A 19,770-nucleotide genomic window follows, 5' to 3' on the forward strand; every position below is an offset into this window, starting at 1 on the left:
TGATGAAATAGCAGAAGATTCAGTAAGCAAGTGCCAGGCTTAGGAACTGGGCAGAGCAGGATAGAGAGTAACAGCAATCCAGGGAAATGATAGACTGGGGTAGGTAACCCCCTGGCACGTGAGCCAGACCATGACATGTGAAGACATTTTGCTTGACACTTGTGCCTCAGGGAAGGGGCTAGGGCTGCACTGCCACAACAAAGATCGAGCCCCCCACTGTCTGCCCTGGCACATCAGCATCTTACAAGTTGAGGTTGCAGGTGTTCTTGGCCCTCTGCCCAAAACCACTGCTGACCCCTGTGATATATTATAATTTGCTGATATCTCAGCTGTGATTTCTGAGGTGCTCTTCTCTACCAAACTGAGGGAATGGGAACACTATCATCATGCAAGATCACTTGTGTAAATCTTTAGTATTCTTTACCATGGGACTGTTCAGTGTCAGTAAGGGGGAAGAATCTTTTCCTATTCAAAATAAGGACAGAATCTGATCTGTTGCAACCAAATCATTTTCCCTTATCCAGGCTTCACAGGATTAATAAATGTCCACTCTTGTTAAAAATCGTAAGAATCGTATTGATTCCTTTTTGAACTTGGAACAGAAATTGAAAGGTTTTGCTTTGTGGTAAAGTGCCAGGTCTATGAAGACATGCTTATATATTCAAATATTTTGATCTCTAGACCTTACATTTGAGTAATCAAATGAGCAAACAATTCAAGACAAAAGATAGCAGGTTCTTATTCACTGATTTAATCAACATTAGTTTTAGAATATTCTTAGAAAAGGGATCTCTCTCAAAGTAAGTTATACTTCTTTTCTAGAAAATTGTTTAGGTTCTCAAATCAGAGACTGAAAAGTTAAACCAAAACATTAAGAAAAGCTGGATGGCTTAGGGGCTTGAAACAGAATGAGGTCTTTCAGTTCTAGGGCACTGGTTTGAATCAGAATTGTGCAGTAGCTTATCTGAAAGCAGCTAGATTTAGTCCATTTCCCAATAACACATATCCTTTATTACATATGGTACTTAGTTTCCCTGGCCACTGTAGACACACCCTGTGTGCACAAGTCTCCAACAGAACTGCTTTTAAAATAGTATGCTTGAAAATTGCTAACAAGGCTTCCCTGGCCAGTAGAAACAGAGCATATAAACTGGTAATAAAGGAGGCTCTTGGAGCTGCATGGAAAAAAATGTTGCACTAGCATAAAGCATGCAGTTGGTATTATACCAACTTCACTGAAACGCCAGGGAAGAATCCAGGAATAATAGCTAGTATTGATCCTATTACAGTTATTTTCTGAGCCCCTTCATATAGTAAAACATTTTAATAAAAGCATGTAGCATATAAAAGTACTGGATTACTGGCAACCACCTGTTGCTTTGGCTAGCGTGTATTATTATGCTAAGAAATTTGATGACATCCTAAAATCAGACACTAAACACAAACACTTTCAAATACCACTAACCTCAGAATCCATTCCTTGCATTTCATTCTTTTCCATCTGAAACTGGACAAAGTCATCAATAACATGAAACAGCTCAGGAGAGACAGCTTTGAAGTACTTGTGGTAGTCATACTTTACAGCTAATGATGCAAAAATGGTATTGTTGACAAGAGCAGATCGCAAGTCAGTGAGAACTCCTGGAGAGTGTTGCCGTGGGTCTTCATAAAGGTGCTTGGTTATGAGGTAGTCCAAAATTGCATCTCCCAGGAATTCCAAGCGCTGGTAACAATCTTAAAATATTAGAAATAAAAGGACGTACAGCATCACCACTGAACTTCTTTAAACTACCACGTTCTCTCCAGGCCCCTCGTTAGACAGCTCGGTCCTTTATACCACAAATTAACCAAATGCTCAAAAAAGATAATATACACATTTAAAACATGGGTAGCTTTTTGTTGGGGTTATGTTTTGTGTTATTTTAAAAGATACTCAGTGAATTCAAAAAATAAGAAATGTCACCAAATATACTTTGTAATGAAGCCTGAATCAAGCACCCATTTATAGCTTTGTGGCAAAAAAAGCAAATCCAAAAAAAAAATCAGGGCTTATAATCAATATTACAAAATCAAATCAAAGGCATTAGCTGTACCAAATAAATAAATTCAAATTATATTTTATTGGCTGGCTGAACTTAAGAGAATGGCAACCAAACTTAAAAATAAAACAAAAACCCAAGAAAGGAATATTAAAAGAAAAAAAAGTAGTGGAGGTATATTTAACGATTAAGATTTCTCATGCAATTTTCTATATCTTTAGGCTTCTTGAAGTTTAAGTGTTCAGCGGTATTTCAGTTGCAGGACTGCTGTTTTTAATTTTGAAATCTGAAAACAATATTGGCTGTTGATGTTAGTTTAGATTGTGAAGGGGGTGTAGGATTTTTTTTTCATTTGTTTGTTTTAAAGAGCACGCCATGAATAACTCCTGAAAAAAGCAAAAGGAATGGTTTATGGGGAAAAGGAAGAAGAGAAAAACACTGAGAATGTTTTAAATGTGAAATGACTAGTACAAAGCAGCTGTCTGTACCTAGTCACTGGGAAGCTGCTAGGATTTTAACTTTTACTTTTCATGGAAAAAGTATCACAAACATGCAAGTATTCTCAGAATAGTCTTCTGTGCCAGTCTGAGTAAAAGATTAGAAATCAGAATTCCCAAATTCCATTCAAGTTTCTGCCACTGACTTACTGTGTTAATTAGCTTTGGTCAAGAAACTATCCCTTAATTTTCCCATTTTTCTTGTGGGACTCAAGATCTACCATCTATTGCCTCTGAATATTGTGAAACAGTGTTTTTAAAGAAGCACATGTGCCTAGAAATATTCACTGTTAATTCTATGCATGGAAGCCTTACTCAGCATATAAACACAGTAGTATTTGTGATTTCTTGGGAAGAATTTCTCCTTGAAAAACAACCTCTATTTTTTCTGAAGCCCATGCTGTTTGGTCAAGGTATCACTTGACTGAAACAAATCCTTCTTTCCTAAGAACTGGATCCTAAGAAGCACTAAGCATTTCTAAAGCTGAGGACACTTTATCCAACATGCACACACACAGAATTGGGCCCTAAAATATTCCTCCGTATTCCCAAACTCTGGTGGGGTAAGGGGAGACTAAGACAAAACAGGGATGAAACCCTGCCTTAGTAAACTCAATGGCAGGAGTTTGCAATCATTTCAAATGGAGCCATTATTTTTCTTATTTTAAATCTCATGCTGACAGAAAATACTCTGGATTTTAGAACAAGTGAATATTACATTTTAGAACATATAATTTAGACAAAAATAATTACAAATAGTCTAAGACTCATGTTGTAAACCACAACGTCGTATCCTTGTAAATAACTCATTTAGTTTTTTTAAATTATGCGCAGTCATGTACACATGTGCACACACACAAATGCACACAAACTTTATAGGAAAAACTCCATATGAATTACAGAAATTATGTATGGAAACAGCTCACATTTCTGAACAGCTAAATATTTAGTAAGTTACTCAAACATCTGTTTAACTTTAAGCATTTGAGTATAAAATGCGACAACTATTTTACAGTGACATTTTTCAATTCACCACAATCTATTCTTTGTATTTTGCTACCACATGATCCCTTTCAGCTAATAAATGACAGAGTCTTATTTTATAGCTCAGGAATATAGTCACGGTGATGCTCCTGGGATGAGAACTGGGGAAACAGCTGCAGATTACACCACCTTTCATTTTATTTTATGCAAACTATCGTAACTAGTTCTAGCAAGGCACTGCACTTTCCAATGTTATTTGCAAACTCAACCAGCTGAGTTTAGGATTAGTCCTGAGCATATCCAGCTGATGGAGAGGAGAGTTAAAGAAGGAAAACAGAAAAAAAAAGACTCAACAATTATATGCTGTACACTTGAAGCAGGTCAAACCTGAGTCACTTACATACCCTTCTAGCATTTAAAGAGCGAGAGGTCACACATGGTTGACTGGGATTTCCCTCTAAAATAACTGAAACAAGATATTCTCCTCCATTTTCGTAGTCATTTTTGTATAAAGCGGCAATTCTTTTAACATATAAAGAAGTCTAGTAGTATCTCATGAGGAAAGATCTGCTCATGAAGATGACCTGCATTTTATATCCCATAATTATATCTAACGTAGGAATGAAATTATTTAAAACAACTTACCAGTAATGGTATTGTAATGGTAGGAGGCATGAGTAAACGCCTGAAGAAGATAAGCCTTGTTCTTAAAACTGTAGTTAATTTTCCTCTCAAAGTTTTCAAAGCCAGATATCAGGTGATTCAGGGTTTTTTCAGCATCTGGATGATCAAACATACACCTTGGTGGAATCTTCAAACAGCCGTACTCCAAGTCTTTATAGAGAGAAGACTCCAAACTGGCCGCAGAGGTGGAAGCACAGTTTGGTGGAAGAGTCTTCTGCTGACTGATAAAATTCTGTCTCTTACAGCACAAAGTGCTGTCCCAGTCAGTTTTTTTAATTACAGGGAGCACCTTTAGCCCTAACGAACAAAGGAAAAGCTGAGCAGCTCTTTCACCACAGCTGGTCAGATAGCAGCCCAGCAGGGCTTCCACACAGTCTGCAATGCTTTTGTCAGCAATACACTGCTCTGTATGTAAGTCATACGAGATAGACTGTTTTCCTGCATCAACACCACAGTTTTCTTCTGACGGATTCCAGAAGCCTACTACAAATTCATCCTCTTCGACAGCCTTGCTAGGATCCAGATAGCACATAGCATCCCAAGAGCTATAGTCGAAATCATCAAAATCTGATGAAAACTGAACATTACCCAGGGTTGATTTTTTGGGTGCTTTCCATTCATAACTAGAATCAGTGGTTGAAAAGGGTGAGAGAGACATTTTCTTCACAAAAGCCCCTGATCCCATTAACATACTATCAATGAATTTGATATGTTCCTGATCGTACTCCAAAAAATCATCTTCAAAGTCAGCTTCTTCCTTGGGTAACCGCCACATTAGGTCTTCATCTTCCTCCTCATCATAATCATCAGGAATTTTACCATTAGGCAACAAGCCCTCTCCTTTTGTCTAAGAGAGAAAGCATAAAAATAAAATGAGGCAGAAGGAAAAAAAAGTGGTTATGCAACTCTGTTTTAATAAGGTATGTAGGTAATTATTTTTATATTACTCTATATTATGCTCACTATCAGTAAACTTTAAAAGAAAAAATAAAAACATTTCCTGTCAGTTAATATTATTAATTACATTGTTTACACCACATGCACAGAGCAAGGCCAAATTCTTAAGACTAAAATAACTGTCTCAGAGTACAATTGATTTGCAAATGATATTTTCTACTAGAAACCTCTGCTGTTTTACAACAAATTGTTTCTTTTTAAACATTTTAAACAGAAATACAAAAGAAAAAAACGTGTACATCTGTCACTTAAAACTAAAAGTCAACCAAATATTTTACTTGCATAGAAAAAAGAAAGAGGGGAAACCCCCAATAGTTAGGCAGATGTACCCAAGTCATCTCTTTAGATGTTCTGTGTCAGTCTCTGGCTACTAAACGCTATTACCTATACCCAAGGAAGTAAAATTAAAATCTTTTATTCTGTAAATAAAAAAAAAAAAATGCCATAATAAGGATTTTATAAACCTTACTTAAGGTAGAGCTTAGGCATATTGCCTCATGATAATACAACACAATCACATACAAATGGAAAATTTGTTCAGTGAAACAATTAGAAAAATCTTTTTTAGTTTTGTGCTACTGTAATCATTTTGCTTTATGCAGAAAAATGCATTCTTCCACGTCAAGTATAATTAGTTGCAAGTAGTTTATAGTCTACTTGGCAAACATGAAGGAAAACAAGTTTAGGGAATCAATGTAGGATGATTTTTATATTATAGAAAGAAAAACAGGAGCTCTTATGCCAGTTAGTTTGGCAAAAGTCTGATGTTTATGTGGGTGACAGTCTGGATAGCATGTGTTAGTGATTCAACAAGTGATCTAACTTTCTAAAAATGTTAGATATAGGCCAATATTTGGTTCTACAGTACAAACTGCATTTGAAAAAAGAGTCAGAAAAAAAGAACATTTAAATTCCAATAGAAATGAACTTTCAGACTATGTTTTGCCAAGAAGATTTTTCCAATTTGTCATGCATTTTTCTAATGCTGCGAATCTTTCATTAGATCAGGTCTAAAAATAGGAAATGCAGAAACCTTGGCATATTTCTTAAAAATTACATTTTTGACAAAATAGTAAGGTCCCCATTAAGTAACAAAGGATAACACCACATAATATCCGAAAGGGAATACATTAAGAGAATATTCTCTTTTAAGATGTTAATTAAACAAAACTAAGTCTTTAGTTACTATATCAATTTAATTGAAACTATTTTTAAAATTATTGCTGGATTTTCTAACATCTAGTTTTGCCTTGGTTGAGAGAAAGCAGTGATATTTCATGTTTTTCATTAATGACGATTATAATAAATTATAGCCAAAACCAGGAATGTGTAGAATACCTCACTATGGTTTTCACTGGCGCCTCGCTACCTGATGTTCTGGTATTAAAAACAAAACCCACCACAAAAAGCAGTGTGGTGCACGCAGCAGCAGCATACACCACTAGAAATGGAGCCTGGCCATCCAGAGCCACCCTCAGGCTGCTAGCCAGGCTTGTGCAGCTGGATAAGCACCACTGATGGCCTAAGAGGCCCCCAGTTAAGGCTCCAGGGACCAGCACATGTACTGGTCCCCACCTCCCATACCCCAGCTGGGACAATTTGGCACCTGCTGGAGTGCACATGTGAAGGCATGCCCTGGGGTACAAAGTAGCGGCAAAAATATGTGCCACTGCTATTTGGCTGCTGCAAATGCACACCCCTGCATGTGGGGATGCAGCCAAAGTGCCTTTCTGGCCTGAAGCCCTAAGAGCCCAAAACCCAGTCATTTTAAATGTAGTGTCATCATTTATATCTACCCTCATATTTAAATTTGGACATAGGCTTGCAAACAGTATGGCACCAATATGTAAAGCTCTAGATCAGCATTTCCCAAACATCGGAGATTTACATTCCATGCAGTGAAGCTGGCCACTCTCAACCTGCCAAATTTTGTTTGGTACTTTTGTGGATGCACAGCATCAATATTATATGCACCCATGTGAGTGGTAGACTTCTTGGGTGCCTTTAGTTGCTGCTCCCCCTCCTCCCATCCTACCCTAGGAACCTTTCACACACCCCACGATTTGGGAAATGCTGCTCTAGAAGATGTGATTAAGATAAAGCATTTGATACTCTGAGACTTGCCATATTCCTTTATTAGAGAAGACAGTGAAATGTAGAACTGCACAAGTCAGAACCAACTTGAAAGCAGCTATGGCTGCTCTTATTAAGGCTGCTGTAACATTGCAGTTACAGAACTGATTGCACTAATGCTGTAGTGCAAGGTAGCTTAAACTGGATACCTGGGGTACCAGGAGCAGTCTAACTGTAGCAGCATAAAGCTCAAGGTATAAATATTTACCTTGTACAACACAGAAGCAAGCTATGCTAAATTACTTGAGCTACATACTCCCATAGCTAGACTGCATCTGGTACTCAAGCAAGGTAAGCTCCCAACACTATACTTTGGTAACTGTAGTGTAGATGTAGACTGTCATTGACAGGAGACCAAGGGAGAGATTTAAAACAGACTTAAGCATTAGTGAATCTGCCAATTTTACGATTACAAAAAATATTCTTCAATTTTTCAGAAATAAAATTTTATGAAAAACTACATGTCTGAACTCTAATAGAAAGAATGCAGTAGCCCTTATTTCATGTATGCATTACTCCCTATTTTTTAAAACATCAATCTTTATAATACTTTACCAGTAGTTTGGAAGCCAATAGGAAATTCAAGTAACTTAGCTTTTTAATAATATCATTCTTTCAGGAATTACTACTGCTAGATGCCTTCTTCCCAAATAAACATATTTTTTCATAAAATTCTGCTCAATTTTAAATAACTTTTTCTGCCACTACTTGCATTTCAAGTTGAAGATAAAATGCTTTTTGTGCTCTCAAATTAAGCAGTTTGATCACCTAACTAGAAGTACTTGTTTTTTATTGTTCAATTTGGCCAAGCCAAGAATCTGACATCTTTCTAAAATGTTTTAATAACAATCAAAATATTATGAAATTTCACTTCCTAGCTGGAACACTTCATCTTACAGACTAGGAATAAAAATCACTACTTAGTCATTTCATGGTTACCATATTTGATGGTGTATATGTTGGGTTTTGAAGCCCAATTTCTGTCTTAAAAATCCAACTTGACTTGTACACCATGCCACAAAAAAAAAAAAAAAAAAAATTGGGTGGCAGGGCTGGGCTCAACCTCATCCCCTGCAAGCAGCTCAGCCCCATCCCCTGCAACCAGCACTGGGCTTGCAGGGGTTGGGGCCACGCCAGCCAAGCACTGAGTGAGCAGCACCAGGCTTGGTGCCGCTTGCAGCAGACAGGGACAGGGAAGAGGTTGGTGCTCAGCTGGTGCAGCTCCATCCCCTGGGAGCAGCACTGCCTGCAGGGGATGGGGCTGTGCCAGCTATATGCTGAGCCTGACCCCGACTTATACACTGTGACTATGAAAATCCTTATCTTTCAAATTGGAAAGCTGGTGGTCAACCTATATATCATGAAACACACTATTTTACCATCTGTCTGTAGTAAATGCCCACAACCCAGACCAAAACTCTATATGGTTTTTACAAATTAGAGTTCATGACTGACAAAGGAAGCAAGCTGTTCGGAGGCTAGGAAAGTAATTTTTTAAAGTAATTATCAGCTGTCATTTTATTTTTAAAAAGGGAAAATAAGAAATTTTATATTAAACTCTGGCATAATAGAGAACCATAATAATCAGACTATTTTACTCTGCAACAAATATTATTCATTCAGTATATCTGCTGAACAGTTCTCAGGTGTGCCCTCTGGTGGTTCTATAATCAGAGTATGGGCTTCTCATGTGTCCCAAGTCTAAGAACAGAACCATTACAAATTAATCACAGGAAGTGAATAGCTTAAAGATATACTGTAAAGAAAAGTAACACCCATTTTAAATATATAACTTTGTGAGAATTCACTGAGTGAGACTGGTTAAAAATTGCAAGCTATTATCTGAAAGTTCTTAGGGCTATTCCGGATCCCTTCCCTAGTGGGCACTATTCTCCTTCAAATGTGAAATCCACGACTGGCAGAACAAGGGCCTCACAAGAGGAATCAAAGTTCAGTTTACAACCAGTTGTAACCCTCATTTAGGATCAAAAGATGGACTGTACAGCACAAGAATTGCAACTACCTGGTGTGAAAGGTAACAGGAACTAAACAGGTCCCTTAGCCCTCTCGCATTTAGATGTTAAATTTAAATCACGAAATAGGAATAAAGTTCAGTCGCAGGCCATAGCAGAAAAGAGGTCCTCAGTATTCGATCACTGAAGTGTAAAATGCAACCAGGCAACAGAAAATGACTACTAAGAAACTTATCTAACTAACTCCTTATCCCCACATCATCATCATCAGGAATCTATGAAAAACCCTCCCTTTTATGCAAAGTAAGGCAAGAAAAAAAATTAACTCACTTTGACATAGAGATAAGTGACCTTGCCTCTAAATGTGGGTTAACAGCAAAATGGATAGTTATCCACCAACAGTTTTCAAGTTTTCAGTGTAGAGGGACACCAAGACATGAGCTTCCACGGTTTCCAAGATCAATGCATATATGCTCCTCTCTGAAATGTTTCTCCTTTGATGCCACTAAGATATACACTTACTGAACTGTCTCATGATTTCCCCTCATTAAATTCTCCGTCACTTTCCTCCACATCTTTAAGTTACAGTGAAGTTTTAAGGGAAAGTGAGAAACAAAAATGTATGGAATTATTTTACTGAAGTATAATAAAAAGTAAAATTTGTGTTCCCTTCCCTCCACTTTTGTGATACTTGTATATAGGAAGTTATGCAATTCTTAATATGCCGCAATAGGAGCTTACCATTTCATCTTTCTCCCATTTGTCTGTGTTACTCTTGTCCTGGTTTACTACGTAACCAGGAGGAAGCCAGTTGACAGGGGGGTCAAAAATAGATACCACCATACGGCTAGGAAGCCCCTTCTTCTTCCCCAGGCGATACAAATTACAGTTACTGACCTTTAAGAAAAAAATTATTATGAAGATCTATATGCACACGAATACAAATATATATATGGAAATGCGAATAAAATAGTCAATTTAAGGTGCTAAGCAAATGCTTGTTTCTTACATGTAAAACAATATAACATATGTAAACATCTGTGCACAGGCTTAAATACAAAAAATCACACTTTAAAATATATCTATATTTTCTAACTTTCCAAAAAGGTATAACTCAGCCTAATACAGCATGCATGACCAATTACCAAATACTAGCTTAAAACAAATTTTAGGTTTGTTTTTTTCCCAAAAGGCACTAATCATACAACTTAAGAAATAAATTTACTCAACTGAAGCAGAATGACAGGCAAACAACTTAAATAATAATTTCAGAATAAACAGTAACAGTAGTTATGAAAAACAAGCATCATTAAAATGGCAGTATCACTAATTACAACTTCATCAAGCTTTGAAAAATAATAATTTCTATTGCAAACATTCTCCCTAAATTGAAACTTAACAGTAGTTAGATAAAAACAGTTCTGAGTTCATCCATAAATGTGGGTTTAATTATGCTTCAGGCCTAATTAATGTTAGCAATTTTAGAATAGAGGGAAAGAAAAAAAGTATTCTCATTGCATATATTGAAATAATTTCTCATAGCTATATGCTTTTAACCTCTACTTTTCCTTTTTAACACTACCTTTCTTTTCTTAAAATGTCTAAGTATTCTTAAAATAGATCTTGTAGCCTTCAGGCTAGATCATATTGAACTGTTAACATAATATATGCTTTCCTTTCTTCCTAGATTAAACAACAACAACAATTCAGGGACTTGATTCCCCCTGTGCAAAATGCAACCCAGCTTTAACAGTTGCTGATCTTTAAGTGCAGGGTAAAATCAGATTATTAGAATTTGAATAGAAAGTCACCACATTTTGCAGAAGGAAAACTGGATCAAATTGATTACTCCAGATGTTAAGATGGTGGTAGACAGATAGAAAACCTTGCCAAACAGTCTTTAAAGGCACCCCCAACAGGGTTACAAAACTGCTTAGTTCAAAAGATGCTCTTGGAAAAGCTAAGGGAAGTAAATATACCTTTGGTAGCAAATTAAAACGTATTTGGTATACAGTCTAGAACAGTGGAATTTTAAGAATTCATATTCAGTCTTATATTCAAACTTCTCCTCATCAGGCCAAGTACAGACTGGCCTAAACTTTTGTCAGTATAAGTGATCAGAAACTGGTCTACACCTGTAACAGAACAGAAGTTTGGCACACGTGGACTGGTTCAAAAATGGTGGAAAGTGGTCTAAGATTTGCGCCCTCACCCCAGCAAGGGTGAATGTGTGTTCTTTTGCTACCTATCTAACCCATTCTGTTTACAGAAAACTGCATAATTCAGAATGATTCCACCTTGGGTTTTTTGAATGTTTGTACCTAGCCCCAAAGTAATGAACAAGAAGTTTAAGTTTAGAAATTTGTAGCAAAAAGTTGTGTCAGTCAACATGATGCTAGTGCTGGTTCCACGATCCTGTAATTATATTCCTAGCATACATAGTACCACATCTATCCACAGTAGGCAGAAATTTACCTTTAGACCTATAAATCTGTTAACATGTGCATCGTGTCACCTATTCAGTCCACAAACAAAATATGTATTACACTCAGCATTATGCAGCATAGTTATGGATTATTACTACTTACTTTTTTGCTTCTCATATATGACAGGCGTCCCTCATGAGCATCAGGATAAGTGCAAAACAAGTATGTGGTGATGGCATGCTTTAAAAAGGAATCGCCAAGCATTTCAAGCCGTTCCAGATTAAATCCATCACTAGCATTTGAAAGGGTCAGAGCTTGAAGAATGAGACCAGGGTTAGGACCAAGGGTTTTTGAGGAGTACCCATTGGAAGGGCTCTTTTCAGAATCCATTCCGTCTATTGAGGGATTAAGAGCTTCTGAAGTACTGGTGGTCACTGCCATTTTGGGGCATCCATCTGAGGTAGATTTGTTAGCATTTCCATCAAAGTATTTATTACTCAGTAGAGTACATTCATTGCTGGGCTTGGGCTTGGGCTGGTTCTCACTGCTGTATAAATTCTGAATGGGGAATGAGGTAGTTGGTTGTACAGGTATTTCCTGCCTGCAGTAATTCAGCTGATTTCCTTGGCAAAAGTCTCTGGTAACTAAATCACAATTGCCATTGGCAAGATTTTTGTTGTAAGAAACACCATTAATTGCTGTAAGTTCTACTGGGACATCAATTTGGAGTTTACTGGGTGACTCATTGAGCAATGTTCTGTAATTCACAGACATTTGGTCATACTTTTCTGTAGAAGAGGTTCTGTTAGCACCTTGATGTGCAGCATTTTCAGGGACTACAATTGTGCTGTGCTTACAGTAATTTTCATTCTCTGCTAAAGAGGAGCTGGGAATAGAGATGAAGGATTTGCTGTCAATAGACTTTTTCCATCCAAAGTCCAGGTTCGGATATCTGCAAAGATAAATGTTAATTTTGTTAAAGCCTTTAAAAATGTTCACACAGCAAGAGAACAATTTTATATGCATGTTTTACATGGTGTAGGAAGAGGAATATTTTTAAAGAAATAACAACAACTTCGGCATATAACATTTTTTACAACAATCCAAATATTCAATACTATTTTCCTTAACTGAAAAATTACATGGAACAGATGTAGTAGATCAATTTTAGACTGTTGCAGCTTTGAAAATTTTCAGAGTTTTTGCAGCATTTCTATAATTCATATGAAAGAAAAACAGATACCTGAAATCTGCAGGAAGTGATTTAACCCCTACACCAGCATCAGTGGCTGTTTGGGCTCTCAATTCTTCTGCTGTCAGTAGACAGTGCAGACGATAAAGTATGCTGGGGAGACAAACTGCTTTTCTCCACAACGATGCTGGAATAGGATGTATAGCACAGAGTTCGGGAACCAATATCTTTGAAGGAGGAAAAGAATTTTATTTTTACCTATAGTCTTCAGAGGTCTAAAGTATTTGTTAAAAGACGCGAGATGAATGCACTATTAGACTAGAAAGCAAATCATTACCTGCTTATTCTGCAGACTTTCCCATTTAGCTTTCCTCTTCTCAGCACTGCTTAGTGGAAGAGCTTTCCCCTTCTGATTTAAATGACGAGGGGTTAAAAGATTAAGTCTAAAAAAAAATTGGGAAATTTTCTCTTTAATGTAATTAAGCAAAAATGACTTAAATTTTCCCCAATGATAAATGAATTTGCATACCCATCTTCATTGACAACTTGAGCACTCAAAAAGCCACCAAAAATCAACAGTTACTTATAAATATAAGCCTTCAAAATGTTATCCAAAAGTTAACTAACAAACTAAAATGGTACATTATAACAACTGTTTCAAGACTGTACAAATAAAACACAAATGCACATTATATTGATTTCATTACCTTGAAGATGTGTGGTCCACATCCAGCAGTGGCTGGTTGAGATTGGTCAGGTCAAGATTATACTTTGTTTTATAATATTCAGCAAACGTTTCATATTCAGGGGAAGGGAATTTGCTGAGTGGAGTAAGATCAGTGTATACATCAGCTACATAGAATCGATGAGGCTGATCAAAATTTCGATACCTTAAAAACACCAAAAAACAGTATGGTACATAATATGTACTTCAAGTAAAACGTTTCACTGAAGTCTCAAATTCTTCATTGGATCAGATGTTTCTAAGTTGTCAAATAAACTCAAAGAATTAGCTCTTATGTACAGAAAATTAAAAGAGTACTGGATCAAGAACTACAGAAATAAGCACAGGATAAGAACAGAAAAAAAAAATCAGCTCAGAAATCTATACAAGTGTTCTGTGAAGAAACAGGAATCAAAATGACCTATTTAAATAAAAGGATGTATTGCATCCTTTGTAAATAATGGAATATGCATATTAGGTTGTCAGCATTTTAAAAAAAATTAGAAATTTATTTAATTAAAAACCAAACTTGAGCTCTACCTCACAAATTCCAAATGCTCAAAAGTAGCCTTCTAGCTATTGTATATTAGAACGGGTGCTTTTGCTAAGCTTTTCCCCCAAAAGGAGTCTGTTACTGCTCTTTAACTTAAAGCAACTAGCCTGCTTACAGTTTGGTTTGCACAACTTACTAGCTGACGAGATCAATTTTTAAATTATGAAATGGTGTGTATTTTGGGGGTCTTTGGTCTGATGCATATACCATTCTCCATCCCTACCCAAAAATCTGAGAAGCCTTCTTAAATTAAGTAAAATCTCTCTTAATAAATCTTTCATTCCTGTTCCAAAAAGGAAACCAAGACTGCTACACTCCTGCACCATCTTGATTCTGTAGTCTCGGAAACTGGATATTTAAAGCTAAAGCAGCCTTCCCTTACCAGTCTTTTCACAGTGATTATCTGTATCACAATGATGCCCATTGTTCAAGTTAGACTGGAAATCAGTTGGGCACTGTACAAAGGAGAAGTTACTTACAACATATGTACTCCTGTTGTAGATGCTCATACATCATAACACTTGGAGACTTTTTTGCCTCAACGGTACCCACAGACCTTTCCCTCCTAGTGCACTACACCAAAATGATAAAGGCTGGTGCATGCTTCTTGCTCTCAAGTTCTCTTTCAAGTGTAAATTCTTAAATTGCACACAATTCTGAGAAAAAGACAGACAGTGGGATACAGATGTGCACATGGACAACACATTTTGAAGAACAGCAGTTGCTTGTAAGTAACTTTCTCTTTTGAGTGACTATCCATATACACAGTCTCTGTGGGTGTGGTAAAGCCCATATTCCTGGAGGCAGTCTTGGAGTCCCCAGACAAACAGCGATTGAGAGACAACTTTACAAAGGCAGCCACCCTTCAGGTATCAGTTATAGAGCCACTGCACAGGGAGGCTATGGGACTGGTCTAAGTTCTAGTGACACAAGTCCTGACTACATTAATCTGTTTCAGTTTAGCAGTCTTGTAACTGCTTGACATGGCTTGATATAAAATCGGACAGGCTATACCGACATCAGTGTACCCCCAAGAGCTCGGTTTCTGAAAAAACAAAGCTCTTTTCACAATCAGTGCTGATAGGAAAGCTTGAGCACTGGAGGACCATCTTTTTGAAGAATACCAGCAAGTTGATCTGCTGACTGACTTGTAATGCAACGATTATTTTCAGCAGGAACTTGAAGCGTGTCCTCAAGGACACTTTATTTGGATAAAAGTAGATTGAAGATTTACCCATCATTCCTGTGAGGTAAATATCACTAAGAAAGTAATCATCATGGTGAGGGAAAGCAAGGAGCACAATGCTGTTTTCAAAGGCTACCCTTAACAACAGAGGCAAGAACCACACTGAGGTCCCACTGCGATACAAAAATCACTTACCTGGGGGGAAGATCTTGTACAGTCTGTTAAGGAATTGAACACTGATGGGTAGGAAAATGCATGTTAGCGTTCAAGTGGAAGATTGTGGGCCAAGATGGAAGGTAGGTGGACTCTTGACTAAACTGATGGACAAGAGTGCATGTTTAAGATCTAGCACAGTGCAACAGAACGGGAACAGAGGAATCAATATGAAGATGCTTCCCTCCTTAACTCCTTTACCAGATAAGTGTATTTTCTGGTGTGAGCGTGTCTATGACTCTATATCCAAGAGTCCTCCATTACCCACAGGCGGTGAGATGTAGTAAGCAAGTATCTAGATTAGTGGTGCTCAAACTTCTGGTCCTGCAGCCCAGATTGGTGGCACAGGGCCAGATACAGCAGGGAGTTGGAGCACCGGATCCAACTGTGGAGTAGCCCTGCCTGCAAGGTTATGTCACCAGGCCCACAGGGCTCCCCAAAAACCATCATCTGGCTCATGGGGCTCCTGCAAGAAAGCAGTGGCAGCATTACTTGTCACAGCATCCAATTAATGCTGCCACCTCTCCTCTACTATCAAGTTTCCAGACCTAAGGGCTCAATTTGGTCCACAGACCATAAATTGAACACCACTTATCTAGATCGGGGTTGTCCAACTGGGGACTATCATGCAGCTGGCAGGCTCCTGCCCAGCTGCTATTCCCCTCCCTGCTTTTGATGCAGTGGCAGCTGGGGTCTCCAAGCTCCCCTTCCTTCCCCAGCTTCCACTTCCTGACCCTGTTCCTGGTAAAAGGAGGGAGGGGGCAGTACAGATGGGAGCAAAGAGGTGGGGCTGGGGTCTCTCTGTAGCATGTGCAGTATGCTGTATTCAGTAGTAGAAGGAGGGAACTACCTGTTCAATGAGTGCAACAGAGGGAGGAAACTGCTTGTGCAGTGTCTGCAGCAGGACAGCTGGAGTATGTGTTGTGTGCACAGAAGGGGAGGGAGCTAGGCTACTCATGCTGGGCACACAGCAAGAGAGGGAGCTGGGCTGCCCACACTGCACACAACAGCAGAGCAGGGAGGCTGTCTGCATGGCATGCCCAGTCACAATTGGAGTGAGACTGTGCACATGGTGGCGGGAACTGGGCTGCCCACAAGGCATGGAGGGAAAGGAGACTACCCGCAGACTTCCTACACCAATACAGGCATGTTATGCAGATTGACAAGAGCACCATGGTAACATTGCTGTATTGGTGTAGGAAGCCTGGCATGCTCTCTGTACCACAATGAGCTGTACCAGGGCAATATGAAATTTCATCCCTGTAGTACCCAGCTGACTTGCACCTAGAAGTTGTCAATATGGCCTCCCCATCCCAACAGGAAGATACCCATTGTGACCGTGACTGATGGGTATGAAGTGACAAACAGCAGTTTCTTGCACAAATTGAGTCTTTCCACCAGTTCAGGGGTACTGTCACCGTCATACCTAGCAGACACTTTCCTGAAAAGATAACAGCCTACAGATAAGACTGCATCATAAAAAAGGTACGGCCAGTCCCCACTGCATCCAAGATTGCTTGCAGAGATGTTTTAACACTGCTGCACGTCTCTCTCTGAGGGGCAAAACAGCTTTTTTGGTCCTCTAGTAAGGAGTCTGATGGACTTATAAGGAGCCCATCTGTAACTGGCTGAAAGAGACAACTGGCAAGCAGTGCTTACAATAACCTAACTTAACTAGAGACCAAGTTACAAGATTTGAAACAAGAGAGGTCAGAAAGTTTGGGCTATCTTTCTTTAGGAGCAGAGGGCAGCTGCTTGACCTTCCTGTTTACTACAGCAACCAGCAGGAAGGAGGCCACCAGGTGGGTAGAAAAGTACTCAGCCCCTATTGAATATATTCTTCTGGTTCTTAAGTAGCAGTCCTGTTCTAGTTTCATTCTTCACACATTACACTTCCAATTTCTCAAGATAACTTTAGAAATAAAGGACATTGTACTCTCACAAATCTTGGCATTTGCTATAAAATCATTTGATTTAATAGCAAGGAGTTTTTTCTGAGGCACCTGCTTTGAAAGGTACTTAGACATCTGCACTTCTGGCAGATTTCCAGCTATTGCATCCATATGTTAATATGAAAGTTGATTTTGAATTGGAAAAAAATGTACTTTGTCCTTTACGCTGTAGATTTTAAATAATCAAGCCTGGTTTAAGGCAGCAAATATAGCTGCCATGCAGTGAAGTCTACTGCAGGAAAAAATCCAACCTAGTTTATTATCAGTTCTTTTTGTAGTCTCAGAGGAGTAATTTAGAATCTCCTCTCATTCATCAGTGATGGGACTCTTGTGACAAGACTTATAGAACTGGAGACAGAAACGTCTGCTCATCTCCCCAAGTTAAAATAGCTTCAGTAAACTTTCTATTGGAAAAGAACATTGTTTAAGTGGTATGGTAACCTGTAGGGAACAGATCTCCAAAGATATAAATCCTACCAAAAATTTGTCAATAACTTCCTAATTTCAGGTAATGTAATCCATTATCAGGTGTCTTTAGGTTTACTGTATACGTAAAATATAGGTAACTGTTTTGCTCTAACATATTATTCGTTTACTTTTATTGGCAAATATTTATTAATAAAGTTACTACTTATAACAATATGGTACTCACCTTGGAATGATAACTGCATCCTGGTAATCTTCTAACTTGAAAATAAAAGGTGTTTCTTTTGTATACTGTGTACTGGGAATGCCTGTACGTGCTTCAGATTTTTCAATATCTTCCATAAACTTAAAGTCAATGTCCAAAGTGCTGGAGTCATCAACTTAAGGGGCAAGGCAAAGAAAAAAGATATTTCACTTACTTTACTGGGTTTCCTAAACTGGAATCCGTTTTAATTTATAACATGCCATTTTTTCCCCCTCACTTCCTGTACACCTTGGATCATTTTCCTCACTGTTCGCTTCCTATTTGCCCGATATTTTGGAGGAAAATTCTTTCTTACCAATAAATCTAGGTATTTTTAGATGATTTCTGCTTCACCCAAAACATACTGATGGGAGATTATATGAAAACAAAATAAAGTGCATTTCAAGATGTGAAGATAAGAAAGAAAACAACAGAATCAAATCTGACACTATTAGCATGCTGAATATGTGAAATGATAACTGGAAGTTGACAAGTAACTAATTCACTCTTACGATGCAAATTCAAAATGAATATTTAAGAAACTCCATCCTTACCAATATTAAGAGGTAGAACACAATAGGCTGAGTCAGCTTCTGTAGGTTTAAACTCTAGTGCAGGTTTCTCAAGCCGAAGAATATGTGAGAAAATGTACTGGTGAAGGCGTGTGATCAGCTCAAGCATTTGTAAAGATAACATAAAACCAGATTTCTTTAGTTCAATAGATGTGGTAACCTCTCCGGAGCGTGTATACACAGGAAAATGAGGAATCTAAGTAAACAGAGAAATCAAAAGATCAAATAAATTAGAGACTGAAAAAAAATCCTTTAGAAAATTCCATATATCCCTCTTCCAGAGCAGAAATATGCCAGCTGCACAGTAAGAGACCTACATCTAAACCAAGTGCATTATTTATTAATTTACACATATGGAAATAAAAGTGGAAGCCATTAGGTTTGGTCCCAATGTGATGCTGAAAGACAATTTCATGGTTAAGAAAAAATTAAATACTTCAACTATTGGAACATCTGGTCATCTTATTGTGGGTTGTGCCTCTCAAGGCTCAGAGGCAGACCAGACCTGAAAAGGAAACAGCCACATGACGACTCCATCTCTTGAAACAATCGGAGTGGGACACTGCTAAAGTACTAGCTCGTGCAAACAATCCTGCAATTTGTAAAAGATTTTTTTTTTTTATTGGTGATTCACGTAAAGACAAAATTATAGCTCAACTGAATTGGCTAGGAGTCCCTAAAGAAACTTTTCAGAATATTTAGGTCTTTGCTGAGCTTTATAATTTTGGTCTGTTTTTTTTTAAAATGTTCTTTCCTCAACCTTTAAGCAAAATATTTTGGCAACTTTACATTTTATTTTGTTTTTAAAAAAATAAATAAATAAAATTGCAAACCTTACCGCCCATTACTTCTAGCAGGCCCATGACCTAGGATGGAAACTTAAACATTGGCAAGAACCTAACCCTCAAGTTAGAAAGTGTGCCTTTTGCAGGTTCAGTGAATAAAGACATTTCTTACTTGACAATTTTTTTCTGTGTTAAACAGCATTTCTCACTTACCATTAATGAGTTAATGT

General features: G+C 37.9%; 1 protein-coding gene across 5 annotated transcripts in view; it reads right to left on the reverse strand.

The window, feature by feature from the left end:
- The window catches only part of DICER1 (dicer 1, ribonuclease III), a 108,334-nt gene that overhangs the window by 6,990 nt on the left and 81,574 nt on the right, over positions 1 to 19,770 (reverse strand). For all 5 annotated transcript variants that reach the window (XM_090033949.1, XM_090033950.1, XM_090033951.1 and 2 more), the window contains 9 exons: positions 18,738 to 18,951; positions 18,166 to 18,319; positions 13,593 to 13,775; positions 13,223 to 13,328; positions 12,937 to 13,112; positions 11,856 to 12,645; positions 10,009 to 10,164; positions 4,166 to 5,051; positions 1,466 to 1,734 (listed from right to left, as the gene is read on the reverse strand). In XM_090033949.1, the coding sequence (XP_089890075.1) occupies positions 1,466 to 1,734; positions 4,166 to 5,051; positions 10,009 to 10,164; positions 11,856 to 12,645; positions 12,937 to 13,112; positions 13,223 to 13,328; positions 13,593 to 13,775; positions 18,166 to 18,319; positions 18,738 to 18,951 (2,934 nt within the window). The remainder of the gene's footprint in view (positions 1 to 1,465; positions 1,735 to 4,165; positions 5,052 to 10,008; positions 10,165 to 11,855; positions 12,646 to 12,936; positions 13,113 to 13,222; positions 13,329 to 13,592; positions 13,776 to 18,165; positions 18,320 to 18,737; positions 18,952 to 19,770) is intronic.

Source organism: Crocodylus siamensis, chromosome 2 (genome assembly GCF_052110815.1).
Source record: "Crocodylus siamensis isolate JL-2025a chromosome 2, ASM5211081v1, whole genome shotgun sequence".
Lineage (NCBI taxonomy): Eukaryota > Metazoa > Chordata > Crocodylia > Crocodylidae > Crocodylus > Crocodylus siamensis.